The following is an 11,769-nucleotide window of genomic DNA, read 5'->3' as shown; positions in this document are numbered from 1 at the left end:
AAGTCTTGATGGAGACTCTTGGAAGTGGCTGTATTAGCTGACCATACCATGGTTAGAAGGACCTGTGAAACACTTCGGTCTGTTGGACCAAAATTTGGATTTCGACCACACGGTCGAGAGATTCAGATCCAATGGACCAAAATCTCAATTGACCGTCATGGGCATTAAATGCGCATGACTGAACAGACTACCAATGGAAGGATAGTGAAGTGGTTAAGAACATCACCTTTCAGTGGAGAAATTGTGGGTTCAATCCTTACCGACGGCATATGTAATATCCCCATCCCCAATTTTCCTATTTATAAAGCGCCTTTGTTACAAAAAAACATGTGCATGACTGAAGCAATTTCGTAATTAGTAAGTTCACCGCAGAAAGGCCCAGGATGAGTTTACGCCCCAACTATTGCCATCTCTATATTTAATACCCTTATCCTTGTCACCTTGACACACCATATACCACACGGCTTGAATCTGTTGAGGAGGTTTGGGAAGTCTAGGTGTTGAAGTAGACATATTTTGTCCAATTTTCAGCAATGGCAATAGAAATTTCAAAGTTCAACAGCCATGTAAATTTCAGCTAGAGCTCCATTGATTTGCTACCCAACGTCGCCCAGTGCTTCCTCTAATGGCTTCTGTAGTCCCACAAATTCTCTTGCTCTTGCATCTTCTTATTACTGTTTTTACCAATTCTGCACAGGCTTACAGTAACATTACCTTGGGCTCTACTCTGTCCACCGATGATAAATCTCCTTACTGGGCATCTCTATCTGGGGAATTTGCTTTTGGGTTCAAGCAACAATCAGGAAGCAATCTCTTCTTAGTTGCAATCTGGTTTCAAAATGTACCAGATAATACAATTGTTTGGACAGGAAACCAAGGGAAGCTAGTGACTGAAGGGTCTAAAATTGAACTTACTTACTCAGGGCTTTCCCTTACTGACAATAGAAGCAGAGAGATTTGGAGCGCCACATCCATGGACAACAGTCAGGTAACCTCTGCGGCCATGCTTGATAAGGGAAACTTTGTTCTGAGGAGCAATGGATCTGTAGGTATCGTATGGAGTAGCTTTAATAATCCATCTGACACCATGTTGCCCTCACAAATACTGGAAAAAGGCAGCAAGCTCACGTCTAGGCTAACCCAACAGAACTACACCGCCGGAAGATTTGAGCTTCGTTTCTGTGCCGATGGAAACCTTGTGTCTGTATCCGATATCTTGGCCTACTGGTGATGATACTTATTTTGCATACTTCGCAAGCCATACAGTAGGAAATGGTTCGCAGTTTGTCTTCAATCAGTCTGGCGAGATTTATGTAAGTCTAAAGAATGGAACCATTTCCGATCCGGGTTTAGCAAGTTCAAGTTCAGTGAATGACTTCTACAACATCCTCAGGCTTGATTATGATGGAGTTCTCAGGCGATACACTTACCCGAAGAGTGTTAATGGAAGATGGCCACAATCATGGTCTGTCTCGTCATACATTCCTTTGAACATTTGCACTAAAATTCGATCAGATGTCGGAAGTGGAGTATGTGGGTTTAACAGTTACTGCAAACTAGATCAACAACAGATGCCAACCTGTGCATGTCCACCTGGCTATGTGCTATTGGATCCTGATAACACCTTCAATGGATGTAGACCGAATTTTACTGCACAAAGTTGTGACAAGGGTGGATTTGGTAGTGAAGAAAGTAAGTTTCACTTTGAAGAGATTCCGAGCACGGATTGGCCTTTGGCTGATTACGAGCATTTTCAAGGGGTAAATGAGGACTGGTGCAGAGAGAATTGCATTGACGATTGTTTCTGTGCAGCTGCTATAATCAGAACGAGTGCCGGAAGAAGAAGTACCCTCTCTCAAATGGAATGAGTGATGCTAGTGTTGGAGGAAAAGCACTAATCAAGGTTGGTTCTTCTTCTACTGCAACCCTTAGTCCTCCTCCTTCTCCTCCCCTCTCTAATAAGAAGAAAGAGAATGCCTTGATCCTTACTGGATCAATTCCTGTTAGGCAGCTCTGTGTTTCTGAACTGCGCCTTGTCACTGGCAATTTGTCTGGTCTTTTATTTATCACACCGCAGAAAACTAAAGAAGAATCGTCCGTCGGCAACAAACACAAATGGGTTGATGAACTTGCGTCTTTTTACTTATAAAGAGTTGGAAGATGCTTCAGATGGTTTCAAGGAAAAAGTTGGAGGCGGTGCTTGTTCAACTGTTTATAAAGGGGTTGTGGAATTGGACAGTAGAAGAGTTGTTATTGCAATAAAGAAGTTTGGGAAGATAGCGGAGCAATCGAACACAGAATTCAAAACAGAAGTGAGTACTATTGGAAAGACAAATCACAAGAACCTTGTTCAGCTCATTGGATATTGTAATGAGGATTCACACAGGCTTTTGGCGTATGAATTCATGGCAAATGGATCCCTAGCCAATTTCCTTTTCGGAAGCTTAAGGCCAGAATGGGAACACAGAGTTCAAATTGCTTTTGGGATTGCAAGAGGCCTTGCGTATTTGCATGAAGAATGCAATACCCAGATCATTCATTGTGATGTCAAGCCACAGAACATACTTCTGGATGATTCTTATGGTGCCAGAATTTGTGATTTTGGGTTAGCAAAGCTTCTGAAGATTGACCAAACCCAAACAGTGACAGGAATCAGAGGTACCAGAGGATATGTTGCCCCTGAATGGTTCAAGAGCATGGCAATCACATCTAAAGTAGATGTGTACAGTTTTGGTATAGTGTTACTGGAAATCATTTCTTGCAGGAAGAATGTCGAGTTCATGATGGAAGATGAACAGACAATATTTTCAGAATGTGCTTATGATTGCTGCGTCGATGGGAATCTCCAGTTGCTCGTGGGTAACGATGAATATGCAATAAGAGACTGGAAAAGGCTAGAAAGATTTATCATGGTGGCACTTTGGTGCATTCTAGAGGATCCATCTTTAAGGCCATCGATGAAGAAGATTATGCTGATGCTAGAAGGTGCTGTGGAGGTTTCTGTGCCACCAGATCCTGCCAGGCATTGGTGTTTAGTCAACCCGTGAGGTTTTTTTTTTTTTTCTCTCTCTCTTCTTCTCTTCTTTTTCAAAAAGGTAGATTGTTATTATGGGGTAGGAATTAAATTATTAATATATGCCACAAGAGTGGGTGCGAACCAGGACCTCCCACTTTAACCGGTTGAGCTTTCTGGATAATAGTATGTTGTCATTGTTGGCAATAGTGTGTGGATTGCAAGTTCCAGTGGTGTTTGGATGAGTTCGGAGGTATTTAAATTGATTTTGTATCTTGTTTGCTATTTCTTATAGTCTTTCTTTTCCCTGGTTTTCTTTTTTATCTTCCTGCTTTTTTTCTAATCTTTTTCTTATTTTAAGTTAGATTATCTGTGGCCTATATATCAGTTGACATTTATTGAGCATATTATATATCGTATTCGTCTCTAATGTCACACATTTGATATAGTATGAACTATTCATGGAAATTTAGATTGATTATGGATGTTTGCACAAATGTAAAGGTTGACTGTGTTAAAAGATTTTTGCGCATATGGAAAGATTGATTTTGATATGAATCAACACACACATAAAAAGATTGATGGTGATATGAAAGAATGCACGCAAGGAAAGTGGGATTGTGCTCTGAAATTTGTAGACATGGAAAGACCGATTGATTGACATAAAGATCTTTGCATATATGCAAAGCAATCACTCATTGTTTTGGAATTCCATTCCATATTAATCTAGCTTCGCTATGGTAACTCAAACCAGCAGGATAGAGGAAGTATGTCTTGAATTGTAGTGATTTTCTTTTTGATTTATCTATTTGAGATGGTTCAAGCTTTACACTTATAGAAAATGCAATTACTAAATATCAAGCTTTAATACATTGCTGCTTTTCATGGTGCCCTTAAAGCTTGATCTCCAATGCCACCTTGCATGGCTCTTACCTAAATATGTGGATGACTATAATTTGTTTTCTTACAGGTTTGCTCCAATTCCATATTCTCACATGCTTATTGAAGGAGACTTCGTTGTTATAAAGTTATCTTCTAATGCTACTTACTATATATCATTGTGGGGGTCCTAGATATTGTCGGGGTTCTCAGTGGAGGGGAAGGTGCTAGGTTCTCTCCCTTCCTCTTTCTCTGTCCTTACCCTTGGGCAGTGGCGGAGCCACGTTGGGACCGGAGGGGGCCATGGCCCCCCCCGGATTTTTTGAAATTGGAAATATTCTTGTTTTTTTCCTTATTACTCTATCTTTAAATGTGAAATACCACTATTTGGCCCCCTCCAAAAATTAACAATAAAAATTTAAGATAAAGATGATGGGTACAAATGTCATTCATAATCTCTATCTAATGGTTATCATTCAATCCCTAGTTTTAAGGAATAAAATGTTAAATTCTAATTAAAAACTAACTCACGATCCATGAATTTCTCCTTATATTCTCTCCTATTTTCATTTCTATTTATTCTCTCATTGATTTCCTCTTTTATTCATATTTTTTCTCTTTTTTTTTTCATCACACGTCTCACAAAATATTGAAGTAGTTAGCAAACTTTGGAATTTTCCTAAATCTTCTCCACATCAGGTATTCACTCTCTCTTTCTCAAATTATTCATTTCTCTCTCACACTCACGAATTTTTTTATTAATTTACCTAATTTTTAATGTCGACTCTACATTAAAATATAATAATATATTATGAGATGGAACCTACAGTGGGTCCCACATTGGCCCACATACATTCGGCCCCCCTCCATGTTCAATCCTGGCTCCGCCCCTGCCCTTGGGATAATGCGGCTCAAATTTTTCTAGTTTGGGTCCCTCCTTTAGTCATCACATCGCATGCCGCTCTAACACTCAACATGTGTGATATGGGTTGTGACTTATGATTGTGTGTGAAAATGTTCCTGATTAAATATGACTCTTCCTTTTGACCATATATATGATGCCTCCAATGAATGGGAGTGGTCATATGTTAAGATGATTGGAGTCACCACCTAGGTTTTGGCCTATGACTCATTGTGGTGGCCTTACCCTAGTTGTTGCCCTGTACTGGACACTTTTGAGTTTGTGAAGTTTGCCTCCAAGCATACCTTAAAAACTTATTGGACGGGGCAACAATAAGTGTGGGAGGCTCTACTGAAGTATCATTTGTCATTCAATACTTGTAAATATTTTAAGTGTTGCGACCCAAATACGTCTAACAAACTAGGGGTGGACATACTGGACTGGTTTCCTTCGAAGACTGTTCTCGCGGTCAAGGTCATCGCGGAAGGGGATCAATATGATGAAGAAGACGAGGAAGAGGTAGAGGTCGAGGAAATCAGGGGGGGTATCCTTTGCTGAAGTGGTGATAAAACCCGTGTATGATTAGCAATAAGTGCATTGAATTAATTGTTCATTGCGTGACGCCCCTTAGGATGCTTACATGCTTGAGTGTAGCAAGTGGACTCAATATCAGCAGGCCCAACAGGAGAAAGTGCAAGAGGAAGAAGGTGTTTAGTGGCCAAAAGACTTAGTGGGACCTTAGTTACTATATGATGTGTCCAAACTGGCCCAGAAGTTTGTGGTACAGAATTATGAATAGAATCAGGCCCAGAAGGCCCACTAACACCCTGAGATCCATTCATAATAGCAACCGGTTTTTTTTTTTTTTTTTTTAATGCGTAAATAATAGCAACTGGTTCAGTTGTTCCTGAACTGGGTTCTTGTAATTCAATTGCTCGTGGATCAGTTGCATGTATTGAGCCCAATAAATCAGAATTATTTGAAACAGCATCATGAGGATTACTAATAAAATCTGGAGGCCCAGTTCTCATTGTCCCATGAGCCGAATTAGAAGCAACACAACCATTAGCCGTTGGCCCATTAAGTAGTGAATTAGAAACAACATCACCACCGGAAATTTATCCATCCATTTCCTTGTAGAGTAGATGTGTGACATATGTCCTAACATCACATCAAATGGTTGAAATACATTTGTATGTCACATCAAAATTTTGTGATTAAATTAAAAAAAAAAATAATGTGATAAATTGAACTAATATGTCCAATGAAAATCCAATTTTAGGATATCTATGCTTTTCAAACATGGGGTGTCAGTGCTTAAAGGCCTCTCTGTTTTGGGGTGGCAGTGCAATTTGCTCAATTAAAAACATGAGGCATGTTAAATTATAAGGAGTCAAAAGTAACACCTAGTACAAAAAAGAGGGGAGATTAAAAAGTGCGAGAAAATAGTTTTGGGTTAACGTTGTGTGCTTTGCAATGCAATTGCCACCATATTAGCTTCTCTAAGAATGTGTCTGAATAATATATTTGAGAATGCTCAGACCAGATCTATATGATATCTTCAATGAGGAAAGCGAATTTCCATGTTGGCTGAGATTTGTTGTAGAGTAGTTCAATGAGATTTTGGTTATCTCTTTCCAGAACACATTTGAGTGTCCAAAATCTTTTGCCCAGCATAAGATAGCTAGTGCTTCTGAAATTTGTAACCATTGTGGTGATTGGCCAATGCTAGGTTGCTTGATTGGTAAGACCAACACCTCGTAGGTACCATTTGTTTGAAAGAGTTTGAAATAGGATGTTAAAAAATGGGTGGAAAAATTAAACTTTTCCACAAAATCCTAAAGCACAAACGACCCAAAGTGAAGCTAGCCCACCAAATCTAACGCTCATTGTCTAAAGGTAAGACTTATAAATACCCTGCTCTTAGGCAGGTTGGAGGTAACTGAACTAATCTATTCTTCCTAAATTTTGTGTTTTGACTCCATCCTACATGAACTCCTCTTTCACGACAAATCTTTTTTTTTAACCATTTTATCATTTGTTTTAATTTTAAAAGACATATTTGTTGTATTAGTCCTTTTATCATTTTCTTTTTTGTTTAATTGAATTTTTGGTACCCTTCATATTTTTCTTTTATTTAAATTCATAAAACCAATTCATGACAGAGAATATCTCTATGGATTTCAAGAGATCAGAATCAACATTTGCACCCAAAAAAGAAAACATTTCCCAAAATGCAAGAACTATGGATAGAAATTTTAATTACCTTCAAAGTAAATTAAATCTTTTCCTAAATTTTATTCCACCCGTAAGATTTCAATTTCTTTTACAATAAAAAACCTAAGCCTCTTTATGATTAACCAAAAAGTGTTTAAACTTAATTGTGTTATAAAATAAAGAAAATGTTATAAATAATATTTATTTATGGATGTCCATTACCCCCAAAGAGATTGTACTTCCAATTGAAGATCTCAACTACCTCAGGATGCAATATTGGTGAAGGTCACAACCATCTCATTACACAATGTTGGCGGTCAATATTTCCATTGTATGCACTTTCTATTTTGGGTGGCAATCTATCCTTCCATATAAAGATTATCTTATTATGTGTGAGAATCATATATTGTATTTCTTTATAGACTCTGATATTACCATATCAAAGAATATGCTAGTTCCATTATAAATATTTAATGACTAACTCAATAGAAGTGCTTAACTGAATCTTGTCTTTCTTCTTTCTATTATATATTTTCTCTTTATTTTATAACATGTTATCAACACGATTCCGCTCGAAGTAATTGTGAACGACTCCGCTCGAAGTATTGCGTTTTGAGAAGAAAGAAAACAGACTATGTATCATTATGTTTTCTATTCCAAAGTGAAAAGATCTTTTGAAAAGAATGATCGACCTCCTCGCAAGTTTTTGTAAACAATAGAGTTTACTTTGTCCATCTTGCAATATAAGTGCATCATGATAAAAAGGTATGTGTTTTATTGAATCTAAAAATCAAACAAATAATAAGATATTAAATTGCCTTAACAATTGTGGTTTGTCATTAACAATTGGTTTTATTTATTGTATATAGTGGTTGCTAACTTTGCACCACAAATATTATTAAATGCACCTGAAGTTGCAATATTTGAAATTGTAAATAAATACAGTTCTGCAGATGCACTTGAAGTTGCAAGATTTAAAACTATAAATGAGTACAGTTCTACAGATGCACTTGAAGTTGCAAGATTTGAAACTGTAAATGAATACAGTTTTGTTAATGCACTTGAAGTTGAAAGATTTAAAACTGTAAATGAATACAGTTCTAAATACAGTTCTGCAAATGCACATGAAGTTGCAAAATTTGAAACTGTAAATAAATACAGTTCTGCAGTTTTTTAAATTAATTCTACTATTGAAATTATGTGGAGAAAATATTATTGATGAAAATATGCCAGCAAATTTTCAAACTTCAGATTTGTTGTTACATTAGCAATATTGTAAAATGAGTTTTAAGAAATACTCTGAATGATATCATGTTTATTTGTGGTTGAGTAAAATAATGGACTATTAATGAAAAGTCATGAAGCTCGTCTTATTAGTACTACTCCATTTCCTGAAGTGAATGTAGCAATTCATAATATGCTTGAAAGAAGGCAAAATTATAATTATGGTCATAACTGTGAAAGATAACGAGGCAAAAGACGGAATAATTACCCTCATTATGATGGAAATAAATAAGAGAATAATAAAGATTCCCAATATAACTCTTCAAGGAGTGAAGATAATATTTGTTATCGATGTGGTATAAAAGCCATTAGACATGTATCTATCGTGCTCCACAATATTTAATTAAGCTTTGTCAAGCCTTAATTAAAAAAAAAATAATGTGGAGATAAATTGGATTTTCCAAAATCATAATACTTAAGCAATTTTTACCTATAAAATGAATGATTTTGATAGCCTCACAGATACTACACATCTAGATGCTGCAAATTCATTTGAAAATAATAATTGAAGATTTGATTATGTTAGTCGAGTTCAAATAAAAATAAAATTAATATTATATTAGTTTGTAATTCTTTTCTCTTCAATCTCATCTCATAGTCATATGTTAGTTTATCTTAAATTTAATATTTTTCTTCTATAAGTTTTTTTATTGACTTCCTATATATCTTTTGATTTATTTTGTTTCATTTTGATGAAGAATGTGAATATTCTCTTATATGCTACGACGCATATTATACTTAGAATAAAAAAAATTATCTTATTTGATGATGCAGAAGCCAATATTCATATAATAATCGATAGTACAACATTGATTGAAAGCTCCGGAAGAACTAATATATTATTATCTGGGAGATAAAAATTGGCTATAAATAATTCATTATTTTGTAATAAGTCTCAAAGAAACTTGTTAAGTTTTGACGCTATTTGCCAAAAATGATTATCAGATAGAGACTACAAATAATGGTAAAAGTGAGTAACTATGTATTACTACAAAAGTGTTAGACATTTACTCCTAGTTTGTACTACACGAATATTCGCATGGTTGAAACATATGCTTGGGTAAATCAAAAGAACATTGATTCTAATAATTTTATTATTTGGCATGACCGGTTTGACCATTCCGGATCAAGTATGATGTGAAAAATTATTGAAAATTTAATTGTCATCTATTGAATAACCAAGAGATTATTCAATTGAGTGAATTTTCTTATTCTGCTTGTTCTCAAGAAAAATTTATTATTAGATATTCACTAGCTAAAGTTTTTTTTTTTTTTTTGGTAAACTATTCACTAGCTAAAGTTGAGACTGAACATTCTACGTTTTCAAAACATATAGAGGGTGAAATATATGGGCCCATTCACCCATCATGTGGACCATTCAGATAATATATAATTTTAGTAAATGCGTCTATAAAATGGTCACATGTATGTTCATTATGAACTCGCATTTGGTATTTGTGAAATTGTTCGCTCAAATAATTAGATTAAGAGAACAATTATGGATTATAAGATAAAGACAGTTTGTCTTGATAATGCTGGTGAATTTACATCTTAGGCTTTATGATTATTGTATAACAATTGAGATCACAGTTGAATAGCATGTTGCTCATGTTTATATCTAAAACAGTTTGGTAAAATTATTTATTAAATGTCTCCAATTATTTGTTGAACTTAGTTGGCTTGATGCATACAAATGATGCTGCATATAACATATTCTCATACTGATACAAGATTTTGTTCTCATAAATAATGGTTTAGCTATTAATTAGAGACATTTAATAAATAATTTTATCAAACCATTTTGGATATAAACATGAGCAACAGACTATTCAATTGTGATCTCTATTATTATATAAAAATTATAAAACTTGATATGTAAATTCATCAACATTATCAAGACAAACTATCTTTATCCTATAATTGATAAATTGTGCTCTTAATCTAATTATTTGAACAAATAATTTCGCAAATATCAAATTGCAAGTTCATATGAACTTACATGTGACCATTTTATAGATGCATCTACTAATATAATATATATTCTGAATGGTCCACATGATAGGTGAATGAGCTCATATATTTCACATTGTATAAGTTTCAAAAAAGTAGAATGTTCAATCTCAACTTTAGTTGGTGATACGGGAGAAATCATAATCGAACCAGGTCCGCCCTTGGTTCGACCCTCGACCCCGGTCGGGAAGAAAGGAACCGACTCTCATTTGAGCGGGCCGAGCTTAAAATAACTTGCTGAGGAAGTAAACTGACTCAGTCAACAAGCACGTCCGACTCCGTGATAATCGGAGTGGACGAATCGTCCAGTAGACTGTTAACGACACTTACGGGAGCAAACGATCATGCTTACTTGGATAACTGTCACGCTATGATCGTGCTAACAAAGAAGTTATTCATTATCTCATCAACGAATGGATCTATTCGTTAAGATCAGACGATCACCCGAAGAAGGCTCAAATAAATCCAATGAAGGAGATTCGAAGGTAAACAATATATATAAACATGACCTATGTACAAGAGAGGTATCTGAATCGTATTCATACTTTTGCTCTATGTTCAAGCAAAGCTATTTATGATCAGTTCATTAACTGACTTAGCCTTCGGAGGTGGACTCCCGACCCCAACGGTCGGGCCACATCTGACGATTGTTCTTGCAGGTGATCCATTGGAGATCTAAGGTCTGAGCAGATTTTGGACGCATCATTTGGCGTCATCTATGGGAAACGCTTCAGAAAGCCATGGTTACCAGATCATCAGCGGCAGCAGCAGCGGCGGCTCAACAAGAAGCTGACACTCAACTTCATGGAGGGAACAATCCAGAGGATATCCCTGAGGGAAGTCGACCCCATGAAGTTCGAGAAGATGGTGGTCAAGGGGGCAATGATCAATTGCATCCTCCTAATCCACTCCAGCAGCAGTTGGATCAACTAAAACTCCAATTTCTGGAGATGAATCAAACACTTCGTACGTTGACCAGGCAAGTGGTGGCGCCGCAGGCTCCTAATCAAAGCGAAGCGGCAAGGCTTATAAGAGAAAGGGAGGAAATATTTACCTCTCTTCCACCAAGACGTTCCCCCCAAAGGGAAAGAAGGCTTCTAGAGGACCAGAATGTTGGTCAGAATTTTTGGGAAGATGCCCAGAGAAAGGACAGAGAACCAAGAAGAACTGGGGAACTCCCTAGAAGAGACGAGCGATTTGATCGACCGCAAGGAAGCACTACGCATTAACGACAAGGTTGGAGGAAGGAGTGTGAACGCATGCAGCTCAAGACAATGCTCATATCACCGGTGGACAATCAGTGTGTAGTGGCCAAGAGCTAGCTAATATAAATCAGAGGCTCAGACAACTGGCTAGAGGAAAAATGATGGATGACATATATTCTGTCATCAGAAAAACCTCGTTCGCCGAAGCGATAGCCAGATATCAATTTCCTCATAATTTTCGGTTGCCAACTTTTTCTTCG

The 11,769-nt window shown here is 36.5% G+C and overlaps 1 protein-coding gene across 1 annotated transcript; it reads left to right on the top strand.

The window, feature by feature from the left end:
• Positions 1–625: 625 nt before the first annotated feature.
• Positions 626–3,047, top strand: LOC149012279 (G-type lectin S-receptor-like serine/threonine-protein kinase LECRK3). Its single transcript, XM_089157565.1, is given in 3 exon segments — positions 626–1,201; positions 1,203–1,845; positions 2,008–3,047. Coding segments are annotated over 3 exon segments (2,259 nt in total).
• The last annotated feature ends 8,722 nt before the right edge of the window (positions 3,048–11,769 follow it).

This window comes from Hakea prostrata, chromosome 6, assembly GCF_041222555.1.
Source record: "Hakea prostrata isolate BN-2017 chromosome 6, UWA_Hpros_2, whole genome shotgun sequence".
Lineage (NCBI taxonomy): Eukaryota > Viridiplantae > Streptophyta > Magnoliopsida > Proteales > Proteaceae > Hakea > Hakea prostrata.
This window is presented reverse-complemented; position numbering and strand designations above follow the sequence as displayed.